Here is a 22936-nt window from a genome sequence, read left to right as displayed (position 1 = left end):
AAAATATATATATATATAAAAAAAAAATATATATATATATATATCTAATTAAAAGTAGCTATGTTAAAAGTGTATATGTATGATTTTATGTGGGGATATCTAGAAGAATCATCACCAACAACAAGTTATCCCTGATGGTATTATCAAAGGTCTTGGTTTTCTTTTTTCATTAGGAGCATTTGCTCATCTCAATAATATTGTACTTATGTAGGATAAGGACACCCACGTTCATCTTCAGTCTCCCAGCCTAGTTTAAGTCTCCCAGTCTTAATTTGAAATTTAACAACTTTACATGAAATGCTTGCATTCCTTTACTCTATTTAGAAAACAGATATGTCCTTGTAGGTACAAGGTTTGTTGTTTTGTTTTGTTTTTACAACTTTTACTTTCATATGATTTTACCAGACTCTTTTAAACGTCTAGTTTTCTTTGTTTGTTTGTTTTGTTTTGTTTGTTTTGTTTTTTTTTTAGTTGGAGTCTCACTCTGTCGCCCAGACTGGAGTGCAGTGGCCGCTCCCGGCTACCACAGCCTTGACCTGCTGGGCTCCCATGATCCTTCCGCCTCAGCCTTCCAAGTAGCTGGAACTACAGGCACACTCTACCACGCCCGGCTAATTTTTTTGATTTATTGTAGAGATGAGGTCTCGCCAAGTTGCCCAGGCGGGTCTCGAACCCGCAGGCTCAGGCAATTCACTCACCTCAGCCTCCCAAAGCACGGGATTACAGGCTGAGCCACCGAGCCCAGCAAACTTCTAGTTTTCTACATGATCTTAATTTATTACTTTCTTTTGTGACATAGGAATTCGTTCAAACACATTCTGAAAATATTTGTGATAGTATTAAATATTGATTTTTTTTTTTCTCTTTCGGAATATGAGGTTCTATATTAACTGCATGGTCCTTGGGAAAACCCAACTTTGTTGATCTTCTTGCCTTTTTTGTTGTTGTTGTTTTGTTTTGAGATTTGGAAGGTTTTTTGTTTTTATTTTTGTTTTTGACTTTGGGAGATTTCCAGTCTGTTCCCTATTTTACCAGAACTATTTTCTGGCTTGGTTTGGTTTTTAAGATTAATTTTCTGATTTCAATATTGATAAGTGATCATTGTAGAAAACCTAGAGAATACAAAATAGCACTTTTATACTTTCTGCCCACCTGTCATTCCCATTACATCTATTATTTTTTCTTATGTTGTTCTCAACAAATATGTACAAATTCATTTATTAATTTGAAATTATTTTGAACATACAAATATGTTACTCTTTTGTCACCTTATGAGTATTCAGTGCAGGGATGCAGTTAGCAAATCCAAAATGTGGGAAATTGTAAGATAAATGATCTGTTTTTTTAAGCAAATAAGTGGTAAGTCAGGGTGGGAGGAGGGGAGGAAAAAGTAGTATAGGGGAACTAGTGATTAAAGGAGTCGTAAGAGACATGTCAGTCAGTCACAACATGGGAAACTTATTTGAATACTGATTCAAACAAGCAAATGTATTTTTTAAATGGACATTATCTTTTAGAGATACAGCCTGAAGGTTTTACAGATAAAATATGATGTCAGGGATTTGCTTCAAAATAACCAGGGAGTGAAGGGAGAAGATGGAGGTATAGATGAAATGAGATTGACTATGAGATGATGCTTGTTAAGTTTGGGGTGATGTATATGTGTGGGGCTCATCCTGCTATTAGGTGTGCTTCTATGTGTGTTTGGAGTTTTTCACAATAAAAGTTTGTCTTGTGGAATGGTTTCTCTCTAAAATTAACCATGAGTCAATTACTTAGCCAAAGTTACTCTCGAAAGTTTACTAAAGTAAGTGTGAACTCTTGATTCCCACCCAATTTGGTTACATGCTTGTGAAAGGCTTACTTGCACCGAGACAACTTATTTCTCATTTACCTGCACTATTAAAACTGTTTTCATGTTCTCCTTCTCTGCTCCTTGGCTGAATGTGTATAGTTTAATTCAACTAAATTAAATATGTGTTTGCTATTATGCTACTATATTTTTCATATTTCCCTGTGTTGCTACTTATTATTCCAAAATGTGAAGTTTAATTGCTACGTGTTACTGCATTTTACAAATGTACCAACATTTAATTACCAAGACCTTTTTACAGCATGTTCATAGTTACTCAGTATTATAAATAACTCTTTATTATATGTCTTTTTATAAAAATTACATCTGTGATAACTTCTTCAAATTGTAGGTTTAAAAGTTTTCAAGGCTTGCTACACTTTGCCATGTCGGCTTCTGGAAGAATTGACTTAGTTTGTATCTTGGCCTATAATGGATGCAAATGTCTGTTTCACGTAACTGCATGTCATATTTTTTAAAATATCCTTGCCATTTTGAAAATCAGGAATTAGCATTTCATTTTAATGCACTCCCGTGCTCTATGAATGTGTGGCCTAATCTCATGGAGAAAGTAGGAAGACTGACTTTGTGTCATTTCTCACAAGGACCTGGAAGAGCAGCTGGATGAGGAGGAAGGGGCTCGACAGAAGCTGCAGCTGGAAAAGGTGACAGCAGAGGCTAAAATCAAAAAGATGGAAGAGGAGATTCTGCTTCTTGAGGACCAAAATTCCAAATTTATCAAAGTAAGAGACATATTTCCATAAAAGAATTGACTTTAGAATGCAGAGAATATTTATGTTGATACACTCACTGAAAGAGGCTTCAGACAGAAAATTCTCAAGATTTTAGGTTGATTTACTTAATCTCTGTAAATCTCTCCTTGTATAGGTTTCTAAAAACACAGGCACCATTTACCCACCAGACATTTAACTTGTGCGTTTTGTGCACATTGATCATTTACTGATGGCTTGTTTCCATCTGTACAAGCATTAATTCATCCAACACTGGCTGTGGAACTCTGATTGCCAGGCAGCTGAACCAATCTCTAAGGGTAGGCACCAAGATGTACACATTCCTGCCTTTTTGGAGTAGAATCATGTGTCATTTAATAATGGGACATGTTCTGAGAAATGCATCTTCATGCGATTTCGTCATTGTGTGAACATCAGGGAGTGTATTGACACTCTACACTTCGGCTACACTACTTTTTTTTTTAAGTAACTGTACTACAACATTATGAGGAGTACAACAAATCTTTTAGCTCCACTATAATCTCATAGGACCATCGTTGGATATGCAGCCTGTCATTACGCAGGGCATGCTATGTACAATCCATTGGGGGAGGCAGAGCCAATATTACTCATTTTCTCTCTAGTCAAAGACTGTTGACTCTTATGAGTAACGTGAACCCCAGGTTGTTGTTCTGAATGCCTTTTCTGAAGCAGTTGATTTTTTCTATTCAGGAAAAGAAACTCATGGAAGATCGCATTGCTGAATGTTCCTCTCAGCTGGCTGAAGAGGAAGAAAAGGCGAAAAACTTGGCCAAAATTAGGAATAAACAAGAAGTGATGATCTCAGATTTAGAAGGTTAGTGTTTAGGACTAGAGAAATACAGGTCTCGGACGTGGAGTGTTTAGATTTTACTTTAATCAGAACATGCAATCATACAAAGTGTAGATGGTGATTACTAATAATAATGACCTCAGCTTGGGGGTTATTTATGAAAACTGGTCTCGTATAAGTTATTTTGTATTGCCTAGTCACTTGGTATTTATGTGGAATGGTGTTAAAATGTTTCTCCTTAAATTTGACACTATAGTAAAAGATATTGCCCTTTGGTGGCATGTCTGGGATCTAAATTATGTTTGGGTCCTACAGACCATTGGACTTGCGTTTAATCTAAAGCTACATTAAAGTGCCCAGGTTTCACCTCACAAAGGTATTGGCCAGTGACATAAAAACTGGGAGAGATAGACGAGACTGCTAAGGGTAAGGTAATGCCTGGAAATCCTTGGACATTAGGATTTCTGGAAAAGAAGTAAGAACAAGCAGCCAGAGACTAGTGCCATCACCAGAGGAAAGAAGAGTTGGCTGATGTTCGAAAGCTCTGTACAGATGCCTGCAGGCGTGCTTTTGTGACAAAATAGGGTAGTTTTTCAAAAATATTTAGGGTTTTTTTAGTATGCAAGAGAGGAAATATCAGTATGAAATTTTTTTCATAAGCCATATTTACTAGTATATGGTTCTGCTAAGGAAATAGTCCTTAGGTGTCCTTATAGGTCCAGGATATACCTGTTTTTTCTCACCTGTTTGATTAACCTGATACTAGGTTTCATCCACTCAGCAAATTGGCCCTTGCTGGATAACACCAAGGCATACATTTTATGTTGTTGTAAGGAAAGTATTTGATTTGGATGAATCACTATAATAATAATATTCTTATTTATTATAAGGAATAAAATTATTAAAGAATCATTGTAGAACTTTAGAGGGGAGGGTGGGAAAGATACCTAGTCCTCTCTGTTCACTCTCCTGTCTTCTCTCCCCCAGTGCTCAGTTAAAACCAAGGGTTCCCACCAAAAGGGGATGGGATGACAGGCAGCAATGTCTACTGCCCCAGCACCTGCTAAGCTACTTTCCACACGTGGGCACAGTAATGGGTCTGACCTGAGAGGATTCCACATCTCTTTGACTCACTTCCCGTCAAAGGACATCCTTAGGCTCTACTCAGTTTCTCCTTAAAATTCCATTCTCACACTAACTCAGCTCCCCTTCAGTTTGATCTTGGTGGATTTCAAATGACTGAGCAATCGACATCGTGTTTCCAAAGCAGTGATATTTTTGAATAAAATAGTTTATTTTCAACATTGGTTAGTTTAAATTTTGAGTTTTATGGTAAGTCTCTCAGTGTGTTGAAGAGCTTCTTATACCTTGCCTTAAAGAACGCTTAAAGAAGGAAGAGAAGACTCGTCAAGAACTGGAAAAGGCCAAAAGAAAACTGGATGGGGAGACTACTGACCTGCAGGACCAGATCGCTGAGTTGCAGGCACAGATCGACGAGCTCAAGCTGCAGCTGGCCAAGAAGGAAGAGGAGCTGCAGGGCGCACTGGCCAGGTCTGCGGCCACCATTGCTGTGTGTCACACGGGTCCCCAAGGGGCTTAGTATCCACAGACTGTCCCAAGTCTGAGAGCATCTGAAAACCCTAGAAGAGTGAGGTGGGCTTACTTGCTGTTGGGTGTGACATAGGAAAGTAAACAGCCAGCAGTACAGGATTTCTATCAGGGCAGCAAGGATGTCTCTCAAACTATTCTCAATGCTTATACTTAAACATTATTAATCATATGATGAAATCCTTGAAAGGTCACACCAGAAGAAAATTATTTTACCATATCAAATGTTTTGGTTTCTGTCCATTGTAGATTAACCAGTATGTTTTAGAACTTTAGTCACTTTTCAAAACTGAGGAAATCACTTTTCAGAAGTGATATTCCTCCACTTATATTATGATGTGATATTCAGTTCTAAGCCATCAGTTTTAGAATGCAAATTATATGTAGTAAATGTATGTATATCTAGTGTTTCATTTTTTCTAATATATTTTTTTAATTTTAAAGATACGTGATACAATTCAGGATTAGGTATATAAACGGACATTTCTTTTTAAAGAATAACTTTTTAATACTTGGAGTTCAATTTAAAATGTGTTCTAATCAAGAAAATCATATAACAAAAATCTCCTTCATGTCAAACGTCCCAGCTATTCCCAATAAGAAAAGCCTGCCAACATTTTAAACCACACACGTAAGCAAAAAGATGCACTGCAAAAAAGAAAAAAAGTGGCAGGTGTGAAGGTGGCATGTCTCTTTCCTCTGCTGTATTCCTCGAGCACCTCTGATCTGCTGGTGCACCATAGGCTGGGTACCACCACAAGGGACTAGGCTGCTTTAGGGGAAATGTTTTAATATTCTAATGCTTAAAGTGAGAGGGTCCTACCTTTGGAAAGGGAACGACTGGGCTAGATTCTAGTTCTGGCTTTGCTATCACTAGCTTTGGGGCCTTTCGCGAGGCATTTACCAGAGGACCTGCCTTCCCCAACAGACCCTGAGTATCTTCACCAACCTCGGGCCTTGGGAAGAGATGTAGGCTGGGATCACCTCATGGAGGCTAGCTCACCTGAGAAACATACTATCCGTGTGCCATCTCTGAGTGCTTCTTGTGTCTGGGTGTTTTAACAGAGGTGATGATGAAACACTCCATAAGAATAATGCACTTAAAGTTGTGCGAGAGCTACAAGCCCAAATTGCTGAACTGCAAGAAGACTTTGAATCTGAGAAGGCTTCACGTAACAAGGCAGAAAAGCAGAAAAGGGACTTGAGTGAGGAACTGGAAGCTCTGAAAACAGAGCTGGAGGACACTCTGGATACCACAGCAGCCCAGCAGGAACTCCGGTGAGTGTGGGAAAGGGAGCAGGGCACATGGTGCCCACCGACCTCTCCACTAAGGTGTCTCAGAAATGCATGGTAATTCTTGCCCCCTTTGGGAGGTGGTGTGTTTATCTGTATGACAACAGGTGGAATGGTGATGAAATTGATATAGTTAGAAACACACCAGCCTATAGGTAGAAACAGTTGTGGAGGGCAAGTGGGGGGTAGACGGATGGACCAGCAGACCAAGAGGCACAGAGCGAGGCATAATCAGAAAATCTATAGCCAGTGATGTGTGTCTAGGGAAAGAGGGACAAATACAGAAATTGGAGAGAGATTTATAGATCGATATAAGACAAGAGGGTAAGACGGGATAAAATAGAACTAGGAGGAGATACACAGGAGGCCAGCCATGTGCTGACAGTACCAGGCAGAATGAACATGTAGACAGATGAGAAGGGAGGATGCATTCACAAGGATGAAAAGAAGGGTGAGTGCAGGTACTCAGACAGGGATGCACACATATGCAGTGTCTCATGAGCCAGCAACCAGGTGCAGGCATGAAGAAAGTGACACACATGGGTGAAGGCAGCCAGAGAAGGCTCACAGGTGGGAAGCTATAGCATGGCAGCCTATGGAAAGTCACAGGAGAGCCCTAGCAGGGAACCAATGAGCAGACCAGGCAGGGGCTGGCCCACAGCACCCACTGTCTTGCACATACTCTCAGAGCAGCGGCTGGAGTTGTGGAGAGGAGTGTGGGAGACGCTCCAGCCTGTCTTGGCAGAGGCCATCTGCTCCCTCCTTCAGACTCAACTGCCAGGTTCCTGAGGCCCATCCCAGGAACCCCAGCCATGGGAAACCCTCACTCCCTTGGCTGGTAGATTTGGCCAGCTGCACATGCACACACACGCCCCTGCTGGCTGCTGTGGGGCGTGAGGGATGGGAAGAGTAGTCCATCACTCTGGGGTGGTTGCTGAGGCCTGGAATAAAGCAAGGACAGCAGGAATCATTTATGAAGACAGGCGTGGTTAGAGAGGTTGGAAATGACCCGGAGCAACCGGGAGGGAGATGTGCTCTGGTGAAAACCAGTGCTCGCCCCCAGAGGACAAGGATGTGATCATCCAGGTCCACCCAGCAGCCAGAAACTTGGATAGCTAGACCTGGAGAGAATGACATCCCAGTATCTACGGGACAAGTCAGCTGAGTAGAGTAGTGAGAACAGTGGCAGATGGTGACTGTTAGGGGAATACTCAGTAGTCAAAAAACAGTGGTGATGAGCCTAATGTTTGTCCAGCGGCCATACAGAGGCTGGTTTATTTTTGTTTTCAGCCTTTTGTGTTCCCCAAAGAGAGACAGTGTCTTATTTGCAGCCTATGTGAGCCAGGCAGGGTTAGAGGCTTCATACTGCACTTCAGCAGAGTAACTCTGCTTTCGGCAGTTTTAAGTTCTAGCCTTCTCTTTAAAAGATCTGATTTTTAGAAACCTGGAAACCAGTGAACTAGGCTTTGTTAAAATCTCCACTCTTAGCTGGGCTTTTGACTACAATAGAAAAGAAGGCTCTGATCGTTTTTCCCATTCAACTCTTGCAAAAAAGAAAACACAAGTTTATATGTGCATATTTATTAAAACCATGCATATGCTCGACTGTAGCACTCATGAGTCTATTTGGTGAAGAATCAAGATTGCCTGCATCTCAAATGTGTATTGCAGTCTTGCTAAGAATTGGTAGGGAACTCAAGGCACCCCTGCCTGTGCCCTGATTCTTCCCTGAATTGTGTATCACATAGCTAGTATAAAAGTAACAGTCCTTGGCAAATCAGATGCTCATCTGCAGATTCTTTGGCATTTCAACTCTCTTGAGAACTTGGAGGACAGAAGGTCAAGGGTTCTTTTGACTGTTGGATTCAAGTAGGGGTTAGGAACAAAACTACTTACCGAAAAGATAATGAGCAGTAGAGAGTTTGTTGAAGATGGATGAATGAAACGACGAACCATCAGGGTGAACTGTAACCATCTTGATGGAAGTCTTGCAGAGGACAGGGCCAGACTCATGTGTGTCTTTGACCTCTGACCAAGCCACTGGAACTTGGGACTGAACTTGGCTAGACCACAAAGAACCCTCAGTGATTGCTTCTGGCTGTGTTACATGCGACCACAGAGCTGGCAGCTGCCCTGGCCCTGTTCTCTTGGCACAGGGATCTCTGTCTCTGGATCTCACGACTCCACTGATAAACAGGGAAAATGTGTCCATGCAGGAATGTGTCCATGTTCTAAGTGGTTACATGTTTTAAAGTGTAGAGCAAGTTTGCCAGCAGTGTGCTTCAGGATGATTGTAAGGTTATAGCTAGTTAAACTGTTAAGATAGGTCTTAGCAGAAGTGGTATTTACCTGACTGACTTCAGTCTTTATCAAGCTGTATGCTTAAGCATGGTGCTCAAATTGACAAATTTGGAGAATGACTTGTCGTGGGACTTCTCTTCTAGTTAGTGAATAACTTTTGTTATTCAGGTTTCCCTGTATATGTTATAGTCAATTATAAAAACATTAGAAAGCCATGTAAAGATATATAATACTATCGTGATCTTCATCCCCTAACTGCAGGTTAGATAAAACTTTGGTTTATCTCAGAACATTCCAATTCTATGGTTCTGTACATGCTATGTTCTCATAGCAAACACCAGAGACCCTTTTTGAACCAGGAATGCAACTCTTTAAGCCTGCCTTCTAATTTTCCTGTCCCTCCAAAAGATAACACCCTCCTCCTCAACCTTAAGTCATTTTCTGATAGAGTTTTAGGAGTGTGTTAGTTAATTGTGACTACTCCACATGAATGATAAGAAAGAGTCTTGGTTTTGTTGTGGTGCAATGTCCTGATTGGTTTGGCCTTTGCCACCCCTTAGCTTTTCAAAGTCTTCAGAATTTTTCTTGTTTTACTGAAGTCTGCTGTGGCAAACAGTTTGGCATCTTATGTTAACCAGTTCCTGACCTACAGTGAAACCAGAATGCCCAGAACAATTTGAAGAACCATAGGGATACCACACTGTGTCTTCTTGACTGTAAGTTAAATGCAGAATGAAAGTTACACTGGTTCTAGAAGGATTTCTGATACCACAATAACTGATGTACCAGCCTGCTGGAAAAGAACATGTCAGATATTTATCAAAGGAATATATATTTTTTAAAAAACACTTTTAAAAAAGTGTTTTTAATTTAAGTGATTGACTAATTCTGATCTTTTTTCTTAAAAAAATCTGTTCTAGTACAAAACGTGAACAAGAAGTAGCAGAACTGAAGAAGGCTCTTGAGGAGGAAACTAAGAACCACGAGGCTCAAATCCAGGACATGAGACAAAGGCATGCAACAGCCCTGGAGGAGCTCTCAGAGCAACTGGAACAGGCTAAAAGGGTAAGGGAATCCTGCCATGTGACCACAGCATGGAGAAATCTGCCATCAGACAGACTTCCATCCTACCTGGCCATTTTGTTCCGCCAGCCTTTGTGCAACACTGAGAGGGGCTGACAGGGACCCAGATGCTGATGGGGTAGGAACTACCTTCTAAAGGCACATGGCTTTCTTAGAAAAGCCACAGCAGCTACATGCATCCAGCTGCCATCTCAAATCACATCTTTCTCCCCAGAGTCTCCTTTCACTAATATGATCAGTCTCCCAATGGCCTCATTCCAAAACCTTGAATGGTTTTAAACTCATTCTTCTCTTGCTTGCCTGCTGCCAGTAAGTCACAAGTCCTGCTGATATTTCCCCTCAGGTGTCCCTTACATGCATCTCTCCCTTTCCTCCCTGCCTCTAATGCCATCTCAGTCACCATACTATGTTCTTGCCATTTATTTCTCAGTTTACTCTTGTGTATCTCATATCTAGGCTTGCAATTCTGCTAAAACTGAATTCCATGTACCCCTATAACGCCATCTTCCCTTGCAGACTGGTCTTCTTCCTTATTACTCCCCATTGTTATTCTTTCCTTCATGCCTTTTTTTTTGCTCTGGTTTCCTGATCTTTCTGTTCTCTGCCTAACCATATGCTAACCTTTTAATTTCTACAATGACAATATTAACATCTATTGAATGTGTACATTAGTATGTGTAAGTCACTGTGCTAAGTACCTTTCTCTAATGAATTACCTTCTCTAATGATCTTTGTTACCACCCTGTGGCATGGTCTTTGTCATTCTCTTTTAAAAGAAACTGAGGCCCAGCAGCATTAGGTGATTAAGCCAGGGTCACACAGCTGGTAAGTGGAAAGGCAGATGGAAGCCAGGTCGTCTGGGGCCCCAGTTCCCCATGTAACCACCCCACTACACCCCATCTCATCCACGAGGCAAGATATCCTCAGAGATCTACCCTGTTGTGACCACCCTTGCACCATGGTTCTTACCATGTTAGTAAGTGTAAAAAAATGTTAAAACCAGGCTCAGTGGCACAGCCTGTAATCCCGCACTTTGGGAGGCTGAGGTGAGTGAATTGCCTGAGCCTGCGGGTTTGAGACCCACCTGGGCAGCTTGGCGAGACCTCATCTCTACAATAAATCAAAAAATTAGGCGGGCGTGGTAGCGCGCGCCTGTAGTTCTAGCTACTTGGAAGGCTGAGGCGGAAGGATCGCTGGAACCCAGCAGGTCGAGGCTACGGTGGCTGGGAGCGGCCACTGCACTCCAATCTGGGCGACTGAGGGAGACTCCAACAGCAACAACAACAAAAATGTTAAAACTAACCACACTTGTTTTAACAAGAGACAGCATGAATGAATGGTTACTCTTCGGATAGGATGTACTTAGTGCATTTCCCCCACCTTGCACTGACAAGGATAATTACTTAGTGAATGAGTGAGTCCCTCAATATTTGTATCTACTCCCTAAACCCATGTGTACAGCTCTGTTCCTTTCATAGAAATCTTTACACTTGGGGAACAACAGACTTTTCATTCATTCAGCAAATGTTGACTGCAGGCTCACTATGTTCAGGCACAGTTCTACAGACACCAAAAGCAGTGCTTTTTATAGTGTTATAAAATAACTAGCAAATTATTTTTCCCTTCTCTCTTCCAGTTCAAAGCAAATCTGGAAAAGAACAAGCAGGGCCTCGAGACAGATAACAAGGAACTGGCATGTGAGGTGAAAGTGCTGCAGCAGGTCAAGGCCGAGTCTGAGCACAAGAGGAAGAAACTTGACGCACAGGTCCAGGAGCTGCATGCCAAGGTCTCCGAAGGCGACAGATTCAGGGTAGAGCTGGCCGAGAAAGCAAGTAAACTACAGGTAAGCTGGGAACCTTGACTCCGGGCACACCCTGCATAGCACATCCCTGGCTTACCCTTGTATTCCTCTGTGGCCATGAGACCACCTGCTATGAAACACCTGAAAAGTCCCATCACAGGTGCATGAAAGCTCAGGTATCCCTGGTGTATGTTACTTTGATGAAGTTAATATTTAGTGTAAGAACGAGACAGCATGCATTGACCTTAAACCTAATTAATTCCTCCTTGAATTGTGTTTATATTTCTTTGAACGGTTTTAAGCACAATTCAACTTCTCCACTAGTCTAGTAAATTGGAGAACAGAAACAGTGGGCAACAAAAATTATGCCTAGTATTGGTGAAGATTTGAGAAAGTTGGATTTTTTATACACTACTGGTTGATGTATAAATTAGTAAAATCTTTTCTAGAGGACAGTTTGGCAGTTTTGTGTCACAAGCCTTAAAATTATGAATACCCTTAGACCCAGTAAACTCATGTCTAGTTATTCATCCTAGGGAAATAACTAAGGATATACACACAGATTCAACCTTAAGAATGTTAATTGTCCAGATAGTAGATATCTTAGATAAAAAAAAGAAGGAATTGTTGCTGTAGACGTATATATAAAGACAAATATAGTCACCATTCGGTTCCCATAAGGGAATTGGTTCTAGGACTCCCTCAGACACCAACATCTGTAGATGCTCAATTTCCCTATACAAAATGGTATAGTATTTGCATACAACCTAAGCACATCCTTCCGTGAACTTTAAATCATCTCCAGATTACTTAATATACCTAATGCAATGTAAATGCTATGTGGTTAGTTGTTTAGGGAATAATGGCCGAAAAAAGTCTGTACATGTTCAGAACCAACACAATTTTTTTCAAATATTTTTGACCCATGGTTGGTTGACTCTGGATGTGGAACCTGTGGACCCAAATGTAATTGGGCCAACTGTACTCGAAAATAACTTTAATGGCCAATAATGGACTTCTGTGCAACCAGCAAAAACGATATAGTGAATGAGTATTTACTGGTAAGAAAAGACATTCATTGTGTATTGTTGCATAGAAAACACATTACAGAATTGTGTATGTCAGAGGCCCAAGACCACCCTCAGTCAGGTGATTTACCTGGAGAACTCATAGAACTCAGCATAGAGTCCTACTCACCACAATGGTTTATTACATTTAAAAAATACACGGCAAAATGAGTGAAGGGAAAGGGTGCTGGGGCAAGGTCCTGAGGAAACCAGGCATGAGCTTCCTGGAGTCCTCTCCCAGTGGAGTTGCACAGAGCGCACTTGATTCCCACAGCAACAAGTCATGACTGTATGTGTGAAATGTCATTCCCAAAAAAGCTCCTTAGAGACTCAGTGTCCAGGATCTTTATTGGGAATGGTCACGTAAGCACCCTTTGCCTAGCACATACTGAAATTCCAGACTTCCAGAAGGAAAGCAGGTGTTATAACCATCAGCATAAACCAGTATTTGCACAAATAGTTTAGGCACCATGAGCCGCTCTTACCATTTAGGGAGTGGTGAAGTTCCCAGACACCAGCCAAGGGGAACACAGCAAGCAGGCCTCTCTAAGGAGAGCAATGTCAGGCCTGCTATGTTGACATTTATTATTTATGTACTGAGGTATCTTGTGAGTCTGTACACTCACAAATCTGGAAAAGTATTCCTAAAAGGGATGATGTCAGAAACAGCATTCTGAAGTCTGTGTGTGGTGGGGAGGCAGCGTGAGTGACATATACTGGGCACTCAGGCACATGTTACACTCCTACATACTTGTTTCCCATCTAGTCCTCACAACAGCCCCATCTGATAGATGCGGAACTGAGGCTCAAAGAAGCTAAGGATCTGTCCTCCCTCTGGTTACTTACGTGGAAGCTTGCGGACCCCTTTCCTACCACACTGTTTTCAAGACGAATGAAGTGTGAGCTCTCGGAAGGATGTTGCTATACAGGGTGAAAACAGAAGTATCATTAGCTTGTGCTACATGCACAGGTGTGTCCACTGTACATTTTCCCATGGCTAATATGACTGGAGAATAAACAAGAACCAAGGGCACCCTGCTGTCCCTTCGGTAACCCCTTCATTTCTAATGCCCACTGTTCTCACAAAAAATTAGAAAACATCTTTTTTTTGGGAAAATATTTTAGAGCTATCATTAATTGAGGAAGTAAAAGGAGAAAAATTATTATTCATAAAATCTGACCATAAGAAACAGCTTAAATATTCATGACAAATATATAATACTAGATTTTTAGAAGCTTAAAGAACTGACTGAATACTAAGAATTAAAACTTCATTGCATCTCTTTAATAAAGTCTTCAAGTTCTATAAGAATATGAATTATATTTACCCCCTAAAGCATATTGTTAATGCATCTTAGTGTGAAAAAAGATCAAAATCAAACACTGACTGGTCTTACATATTAAGATAGCAGTCACTCTTTCAAAGGATTTGGTATCATTTTTGTCTCTTCCTGATAAAAGTAAAAGATGATAGTAAACCACATTTAGGAGTGTGCCCACCACCACCACCACCACCAGTGGGCTCTGTTGTTGCCCTTCTTCCTGTCCTTTCTGTGGATAGAGACAATATTCAGGTGTCCACGGATGCAGGTATTGTTTCTACTTATTTGAGCACCATTTGGAAGCAGTAGACTCTTGGCAGTAAAAGTCATCCTTAACCGAGTTTGGCAGTTTCGTGTTCACCCATCCCCAGCCAAATTCTGCTTTATTATATTCTGTCTAAGAACTGTGATTCTGGACTATATTTGCTTACTGTTGATTGAATTTAACCTTTTACTCTTTAGAATGAGTTGGATAATGTCTCAACCCTTCTGGAAGAAGCAGAGAAGAAGGGTATTAAATTTGCTAAGGATGCAGCTAGTCTTGAGTCTCAACTACAGGATACACAGGTATTCCATGGGGAGCAAGGGGGTCTTTATAATAACTAACATTTCTAAATTAGATAATGTAGTAAAACATGCTAGTCCCAGAAGCACCTTTGATGTCACCTCTTACTAATTTTTTTTTTTTTTTTGAGTTGGAGTCTCACTCGGTTGCCTAGGCTGGAGCACAGTGGCATGCTCTCTGCCACCCCAGCGTTGACCTGCTGGGCTCAGGCTGTCCTTCTGCCTCAAACTTCCAAGTAGCCAGAACTACAGGCATGTGCTACCACACCTGGCTAATTTTTTCATTTATTGTAGAGATGAGGTCTCACCAAGTTGCCTAGGCCGGTCTTGAACCCGTGGGCTCAGGCATTCCTCTCACCTCGGCCTCCCAAAGTGCCAGGATTACAGGTTTGAGCCACTGCACCCGGCACCCCTTACTAATTTTTTTTTTTTTTTTTTTGAGTCAGAGTCACTCTGTCGCCCAGGCTGGAGTGCAGTGGCACACTCACGGCCACCCCAGGGTCAACCTGCTGGGCTCTGGCGATCCTTCTGCCTCTGCCTTCAAAATAGCCAGAATTACAGGCGTGCGCTACTACACCTGGCTAATTTTTGATTTATTGTAGAGACGAAGTCTCACCAAGTTGCTGGGGCTAGTCTTGAATCCATGGGCTCAGACAGTCCACTCACTTCAGCCTCTCAAAGTGGTGAGATTACAGGCTGAGCCACAGAACCCAGCCACTAATTTTTTATGTCATACTTTTTTCTGGAGCCATCTGTACTATAAGCAGCCTTGCTACTTGGGAATTCTCCATCAAAGCTTAGCAGCTCAATGCAGAGCCCCCAGCTCCTGTCTGGCAGGCGTGCAGGTGGTCTCGGCTATAGTTTAACCTAGCAGTTGTCTCTTTGCACACAATATCTTTCTGACTATTTTAAATAAGATAGTTTTGTTATGGTTGCAATTTCATTGTGCTGACCTAGATGAAATAGTCGATTTTGTAAAAGAGTGGGTTGAAACTTACTTAACATACTGTTAAAAACTTATGTTGAATCATCTGTTAGAGATGTTTTTAAGTTGACTACAAGTTAGTTAAAAATAATGTAGGACTTTTTTCTTGGATTTTTGTGTCTTGTTTTTATTAAGTTTTCAAGCATTTATGAGTGTTGCCATGTTTTGGGCTAGTTGCTAAAATTCTCAGGTAAGCAAAAAGTAGAACAATTAGGTAGTTGAGGCAAGTTCAGTGTAACTGGGGCATAGGCCGTGGTAAGACATGGTCTGGTTCGTGTTCGTAGACTATAAAAGGCAAGAACCAGAGCACAGAAAGCTCCATACGGCACATGCCTTCAGACAGGGAAAGTAACAGAAAAGACATGTTTGTGCTCACACTTTAGAAAAGTTAATCTGGCAGAAAATATAAAAGGCAAATCATTGAGAGGGGCGCTCAAGACTGCAGGTGATCCTAGTGAGAAGTACTAAGTGCCTGAACTAAGGCAGGGCAGGGGAGTGGAGAGGAAGGGATTCTAGAAGTGACTGATAAGAGTCGGAGGGGTATGGGGAACGTGGTAAGGGAGAGTGCACGGATGCCTTGAGGCCTGGCCTGGCCCTGGATGGACAGTGCTGCCATTCATTCGTCAGGGACAAGTTTGAAGCAGTGTCTGTGTTAAGAACTTTTACAAAGTTATCATGAGTATTTTCAAATCATTTGTGTTTATCAGTGTCACTGGGTATTTCTCATACACCGAGGTTTTCTCACTTTTATGACATGAATTTTTTAATAGAAGTGTTTTGTTTTGGTGGAAAATATAACTTAAATATTGACGTTTAAAAAAACGAACAGGAGCTTCTTCAGGAGGAGACACGCCAAAAACTGAACCTGAGCAGTCGGATCCGGCAGCTGGAAGAGGAGAAGAACAGCCTTCAGGAGCAGCAGGAGGAGGAGGAGGAGGCCAGGAAGAACCTGGAAAAGCAAGTGTTGGCCCTGCAGTCCCAGGTGTGTGTGTCCTATTTAGGAAGCTGTGGTGGCCTAGATGTGTATTTAGCAGCTGATGTCCCTGCTATGCTGAACTGTTTCAGCTCCATTTGGGACAGTTAATTGGGTTGTACTAAATTAAGCTCATTCAGTGTTTTTTCTTTGACCCAGGCAAATGCTGGTTATTATGTCGGAAGCCTTTAAAATAAAGACATAGGGCTGGCTGTGTCAACTATGTGAACTTTCAATCCAGTCATTTTATAGACTGTTAACTAAGAAATTAAGTTCAAGTCTAAGATTAATTTGTTTAAAAATCATATAGTATTGATTTATAGTATTTTTTTCTTCTCACAAAATATTGAAGAAAGAAGTTTTTTCTTTATTCTTCAAATGCAAAACCGGTTGAGTTTTTTAATATTGGTCCTTTTGTTTTTCCTTATACAAAACCTAGTTGGTTGATACCAAGAAGAAAGTAGATGATGACTTGGGAACAATTGAAAGTCTAGAAGAAGCCAAGAAGAAGCTTCTCAAAGACATAGAGGCACTGAGCCAGCGTCTGGAGGAGAAGGCATTGGCCTATGACAAACTGGAGAAAACCAAGAACCGCCTACAGCAAGAGCTGGATGACCTGACGGTGGACCTGGATCACCAGCGCCAGATTGTCTCCAACTTGGAGAAGAAACAGAAGAAATTTGATCAGGTGGGTCATCCACATTCCGCCTCTCACACCCAAGGCCCGGAGCCACGTGTTGTTTCCTCTTGGCAGAGCTCTTTTGTTGTTTTGGCTTAAAATAAGTTGTTCTTATTTGAAGATAATTAAAAGCAATACAGATACATATTTATGTCAAAATTGGGAAATGGCCCAGTGTAGTGGCTCACACCTATAATCTTAGCCCTTAGCGAGGCTTAGGTGGAAGGATCATTTGATCAGGGGTAACATATGCCTGTAGTTCCAGCTACTCAGGAGGCTAAAGCAGGAGGATCAACGAAGCTCAGGAGTTTGAGGCTACAGTGAGCTATGATCACACCATTGCACTCTATCCTGGGCGACAGAGTAAGAGACCCTGTCTTAAAAAAAAAAAAAGACAGAAAAGGCAGAAAGGCAATAAAAAGGAAAATACGAGAATACCCGTAATTTAGTGGTAGCATTCTTAGCAATAAGTCAGCCACATAGTGAATGAGAAGAGTTTGATTGCTGTTTGCTGTTTATATTGTTTTTAATACTCCCTCATGCTCTTCCACATAGCTGTTAGCAGAAGAGAAGAACATCTCTGCTCGCTATGCAGAAGAGAGGGACCGGGCAGAAGCAGAAGCCAGAGAGAAAGAAACCAAAGCCCTGTCCCTGTCCCGGGCCCTCGAAGAAGCGCTGGAGGCCAAGGAAGAGTTTGAGAGGCAGAACAAGCAGCTCCGAGCGGACATGGAAGACCTGATAAGCTCCAAAGATGACGTGGGGAAGAATGTAAGTGGCTCGGGGGCTCTAGGCTTTAGCATGGGAAAGTATACCACCGGCCTGAGACCTTCAAAAAGGGAGTAGGCAACTTCTCACGTGTGCCTGAAGGGCCTGGGAATGCACAGCAGAAGAGGAGTGGTGTGGCCTGTGTGTGACAAGGGGATTCTGGTCTCCTGGGACCAGATGTCAAGTTTTCTGCAATCTCTCCATGTCAAATCAGACTTGTAGTTCTTGTAGCAGTACTGGCCTGTGGTGGAAGTGTTTATTCTTGTCACTTTCACTGGCCTTCCCTTAGATCACATGAGTGGAATCTGTCCCCATCATAAACAGAGTGGGGATCCCTGGGAGAAGATGGGAGAACTGCAGCTCTCTCTGACCTGGGTCATCCCAGTAAGGCCCCATTGTTTTGTTTGAAGGTTTTATTTGCTTTGGGGACTTATTCAGTTGGGAAATCTCCATGGCACTGTTTCTTTCCACTGCATCCATCTTCCACAAGTGCTGCAGTGATGTTTATTTGCCCTACACCTCCCTTTTGGTATATGATGTGTTGAGGATAGCAAAATGAACCCAGGCCTGGCACTCATAGATGAGGTTCTGGGCCCAGATCTTCCACAAGCTTCCATTCTGACCATGGGAAACCATTTAAACTTTTTAAGTCTAAGTTTCCTCATCTGACAAGTGGGCATTATACTTCCGTATTTCATGAAACTACTTCCACTGCTTCGAAAGCGTAAAATCTATAAAGGTCTCATTTTCATGGGATATGAGCCATCCATCCATCCATAAGTGAAAGAAGATTGTCCTGCCTTCCTGCTGGGTCTCTTACAACCTGGTGCCCAGGGACCAGAGGGCCCTGAGAGTAGAAATGACCATGATTACATACTAAAATGTGAAGAGAGAACTCTACCATTGACTCCATATTTAGTTGATTCATCTTCATTTTCTCTAGAATCAACACCCACGTGTTCATCCCACAGTTATGTCTTTTGTGCCTACTGAGCACCCAACACTACTTAGTAATGGACTTTCTTCCTGTCCTGAGTCTTCTGCTCGCCCCTGTGAGAACTGACATGGTCATGGCCCCGAAAGGGGGTGATTACAGCACCTAGGCCTCCCTCAAAAGGTTGCCATGAGGATCAAAAGGGACAGGAGGTGGAAGCACCTGGCCCTGTGCTTGGCACAGAGAACTAAGGAAATGGTGGTGGTGGGGATCTTTGTCCAAAGAAAGATCGGGCCTCTCTGTAGTATGTCTTGCTTCTTGGGCCTAACCCACTCTAATAATCAGGAGTTTCCACATGTGTATTTTCAACTTAAATGATCCTTTCTACAGCAAGAAGAGATGTACTAGTATACCTGTTCACGCAGACAGCAGACAAAGGGGCAGTTGACAGACAAATTCCCCTGACATTGTTCTGTTTTCATTATTCTTTGCTAAAGAGCTCTCAGCTTACAGGGCTTCAGAGGATGATGATTAGAGAACATGTAAGAATAAAGACATTAGTTCTGGAGTTTTAAATTGCATACTCTGAAGTGAGGAATAGCAGCAGCCTTAGAGGGAAAGGGAAGGACTACTGTATATGTGGCAGGAGGCTGGCCCAGGGTGACCAAAGCCAACAAGCTGCAAGTGGGCCTATGAAACAGGACGACTGCTGTCCTTAACTTGTGCCTTTGCTAAGGCTCAACTCTTTCCTTTCCTGATGCTTCTGGTGGTTTAGGTTCATGAACTTGAAAAATCCAAACGGGCCCTAGAGCAGCAGGTGGAGGAGATGAGGACCCAGCTGGAGGAGCTAGAAGACGAACTCCAGGCTACAGAAGATGCCAAGCTTCGCCTGGAGGTCAACATGCAGGCCATGAAGGCCCAGTTTGAGAGAGACTTGCAAACCAGAGATGAACAGAATGAAGAGAAGAAACGGCTACTGATTAAGCAGGTAGGTCAAAGGATTTGCAGGTTCTCCAAGCCCAGTTCTGGATCAGTATCCTGTTCATTTGTGTCAGAACACATTAGCTGGAGTAAAATTAATCTATTTGGTCATTTGGGAATTTCATTCTTTAAACTTTATTGTAACTGACTTATATTTTTATTCTTGGACAATATCATTGCTGCTTACAAGCCAGGATACTTATCAATTAACACATTCACGATCAGCAAATTTTTCACTTTCTTAATACTGAGAGCTGGTGAAAATAAAATCCAAAGCTGGTTGCCACCAACTTCAGTCGTAAAGCACAAGTGAAATGGTCTTTTCTAAATTGTCACCTTTTTCACAATACAGCTGAAAGTTGCAGACAATCCAGTATTTGCCTCAGATACCACTCTGACTACCATTCTGTACTTTGTATTTTTATTCGGATTATAAACTGAATATACTATATGTATATTTCTTCATTTACATTGCATCTTTACATCATTATCTGTCTCACTATCACTAATAAGTTCACTGGATTCACTTTTGACCTTGGAAATCTTATCAGCATATATTTCTTCATTTTCCATAATTATGGCAAATTAATTTTATCATTGAAGTATGAAAGCCTTTAAATATCAAAATACAAGTATATAACACTAATTGCAACAAAATAATGACCAACTTGCAATTTTTTCCAACTACGTAAATCGGTAACATTACACGGTCGATATTAGATAATTATCTCAATTCACTTTCTCCTTGCTTCACTATTCACTCTTCCAACGGAAAAAAAAAGCAGATATTTAAATTTTTTACTTTAGAAAGTTGCTAGCCATGTATGTTTTGTATACTTTTCTGAATGTATGTTAAAGATTTTTCTGCATGTATGTTGAACCTCTCGTCTAAAATTTTACTTTAAAAACTAACTGCAGATATTTTGATAGTCCCTTGCAGTTCATAGTAATAAGTCTTGGATTTGGGATATATTTAATTTTGCTTTATTTTGTTATTTTCATTCCACTGATATTCTGTTAGTCATTTATTGCTGGATAACAAATTACCCCAAACTTAGTGACTTAAAACATTTATGATGTCATAGTTTCTGTGGGTCAGGAATTGGGAAGCGGCTCAGCAGGGAAGTTCTGGTGCAGTCAGGACCTTGGCCCTACCTGCATCATCTGAAGGCCTGACCAGAGCTGGAGGATCCATGCCAGGCTGGCTCGTCTACTCACATGGTGTTAGCAGGAGGCCTCAGCACCACGCCCACACGGGCCTCTACAAGGCTGCTTGAATGTTGTTTGGAGGGAACTTCCCCAAGAGTGAGAGATCTGAAAGCGCAACCATGGAAGAGGTGTCCAGGCCTTTTGTGACCTAGCCTCCAAAGTCACACACGCCCGCTTTCTTTTCCTTCTGTTCATTGGAAGAAACTCACTAAGTCCAGCCCACATTCAAGAGGTGATTAAGCCTCTAACTCTTGAAGGGGGGCAGTATCCAAGAATATGTAGACATTTTTAAAACCACCACATTTAGAATACACACTGAGTGGATATACACTGGGATCTTCTTGTTATCTTGGGCCTTGAGGTACAGACCCAGGTCTCTACAGAGTAAAGCAGGTAGACAATGAGAGCCTCTCCCTTCTGCAGGAGCAGCTGCCCTGTTCCTTCTCTCCCACCCTCTATAAAAGCAAGAGCAACAAAAGCCTTGTTTCTCCCCTTTGGAGAGGATCAGTGGAGCCAACCCCTCCCCGCAGGCCTCTTTGCTTGGCATCACCCCAGAACATTTCTCTTCCCAGGCGGGTGCTACTTTCAAACCAACCCCCATACGGGTGTGATTCTGTTCATGGGGAGAGAAAGCACCATGAAGGCAGGGACTTCTCTTGCTCTTCTCTAAGCCCCCACCTACTAGAGCACTACCTGGGTAGGGCACAGCAGCCCTTCATAAATACTGGCTGAATGAATGGATGAAGCAGGACAGATTGGGATGACTCTGGCAGGGCACTGACATGCTGTCCTAGTGAGCTCACGCACTGATGAAGCTTGGCGCTCACCAGTCTGGCTCTCGTCATCAGTGACTGAGGCATTGGGCTTCAGTGTGAAGGACCAGAGAGAACCTTTCCCCCAGCTTCCCTCACACGGTGCTGTAGCAGTAGTGCCCCATCCTCACTGTACCCCAGGAGGCTTACTGGAAGCAGACAGTCCCAGAGTGAGTGGGTGTCACCAGGTGGGTCAGCGTTGGTCTCCAACCCACATCTGTCTCAATTTTTGTCCTCACTCTCTCATCAGTCCACTCTAAAGCTGGCCTTCGTTTTCTCACTCCTCCATTAAACAGCCTTAACTGCCTCCCTCTTTCTTGCTGGAGCAAAGGCAGGTTCTCCCTTGTTCTGAAGTCCTTATGATCTGGCCATGCCTCACCTCCTCACAGCACTAGGAAACAGGCATGCCTGCTTTGCTCTCTGGAGCCCTTACCAGCTTCTCCTTACCCTCTCCGTGTCCATCCCAGCTTTCTGTAAGTCATTACCTCGTTGTCCCAGGTCTTTCAGTCTTTGCATCATCCAAACTGTGAGCTTGGGGTCACATACTTCTTGTGTGCCCTCATAACAGTCAATGGGAATGGTTTGTGCTAGGTATTGTTGGATAAAGACCTTTGAACGAAATTCAACTACTGTGGTTTTCTGTTAATAACCGCTCGGTAATGGAGAACACTGCTAGACAGTAACCAGAGCCCTGACGTGATGATAGGCTGCCTATTCTCTGAGTGGGTACTTGGATTAAACAGACATAACCCAATCCTACCATCAGGTGCGGGAGCTCGAGGCAGAGCTGGAAGATGAGCGGAAACAGCGGGCTCTTGCTGTGGCTTCGAAGAAGAAAATGGAAATAGACCTGAAGGACCTTGAAGCACAAATTGAGGCTGCAAACAAAGCTAGGGATGAAGTGATCAAGCAGCTTCGCAAACTCCAGGTATGTGCATCCAGCCATGAAGCCTTTGAATGGCATCGTGTGCCCTACTGAGACGCAACACCACATACCCCATGTAGCTTTTACAGAGTCAAACTGTGAAGCTGGGGAGGAAAGCATTGTGCAGCCTATCACTTGTCACTGAGCTTGGTGTTGACCCACTGCCTCTGGGGATACGGTACAGCTGTCAACTTGGGCCATGGATTGCGGTGACAGGCC

General features: G+C 42.3%; 1 protein-coding gene across 7 annotated transcripts in view; it reads left to right on the top strand.

Annotated features, from left to right (window-relative positions):
- Nucleotides 1-22936, top strand: part of MYH10 (myosin heavy chain 10) — a 154789-nt gene that overhangs the window by 117013 nt on the left and 14840 nt on the right. For all 7 annotated transcript variants that reach the window (XM_008061144.1, XM_021713963.1, XM_008061139.1 and 4 more), the window contains 12 exons: nucleotides 2458-2595; nucleotides 3316-3439; nucleotides 4795-4966; nucleotides 6089-6301; nucleotides 9538-9682; nucleotides 11337-11543; nucleotides 14353-14457; nucleotides 16269-16421; nucleotides 16852-17100; nucleotides 17647-17859; nucleotides 19566-19778; nucleotides 22559-22720. In XM_008061144.1, coding sequence (XP_008059335.1) covers nucleotides 2458-2595; nucleotides 3316-3439; nucleotides 4795-4966; nucleotides 6089-6301; nucleotides 9538-9682; nucleotides 11337-11543; nucleotides 14353-14457; nucleotides 16269-16421; nucleotides 16852-17100; nucleotides 17647-17859; nucleotides 19566-19778; nucleotides 22559-22720 — 2094 coding nt within the window. The remainder of the gene's footprint in view (nucleotides 1-2457; nucleotides 2596-3315; nucleotides 3440-4794; nucleotides 4967-6088; nucleotides 6302-9537; nucleotides 9683-11336; nucleotides 11544-14352; nucleotides 14458-16268; nucleotides 16422-16851; nucleotides 17101-17646; nucleotides 17860-19565; nucleotides 19779-22558; nucleotides 22721-22936) is intronic.

The sequence above is a fragment of the Carlito syrichta genome, unplaced genomic scaffold (assembly GCF_000164805.1).
Source record: "Carlito syrichta isolate Samal-C Ts95f unplaced genomic scaffold, Tarsius_syrichta-2.0.1 Scaffold305117, whole genome shotgun sequence".
NCBI lineage: Eukaryota > Metazoa > Chordata > Mammalia > Primates > Tarsiidae > Carlito > Carlito syrichta.
This window is presented reverse-complemented; position numbering and strand designations above follow the sequence as displayed.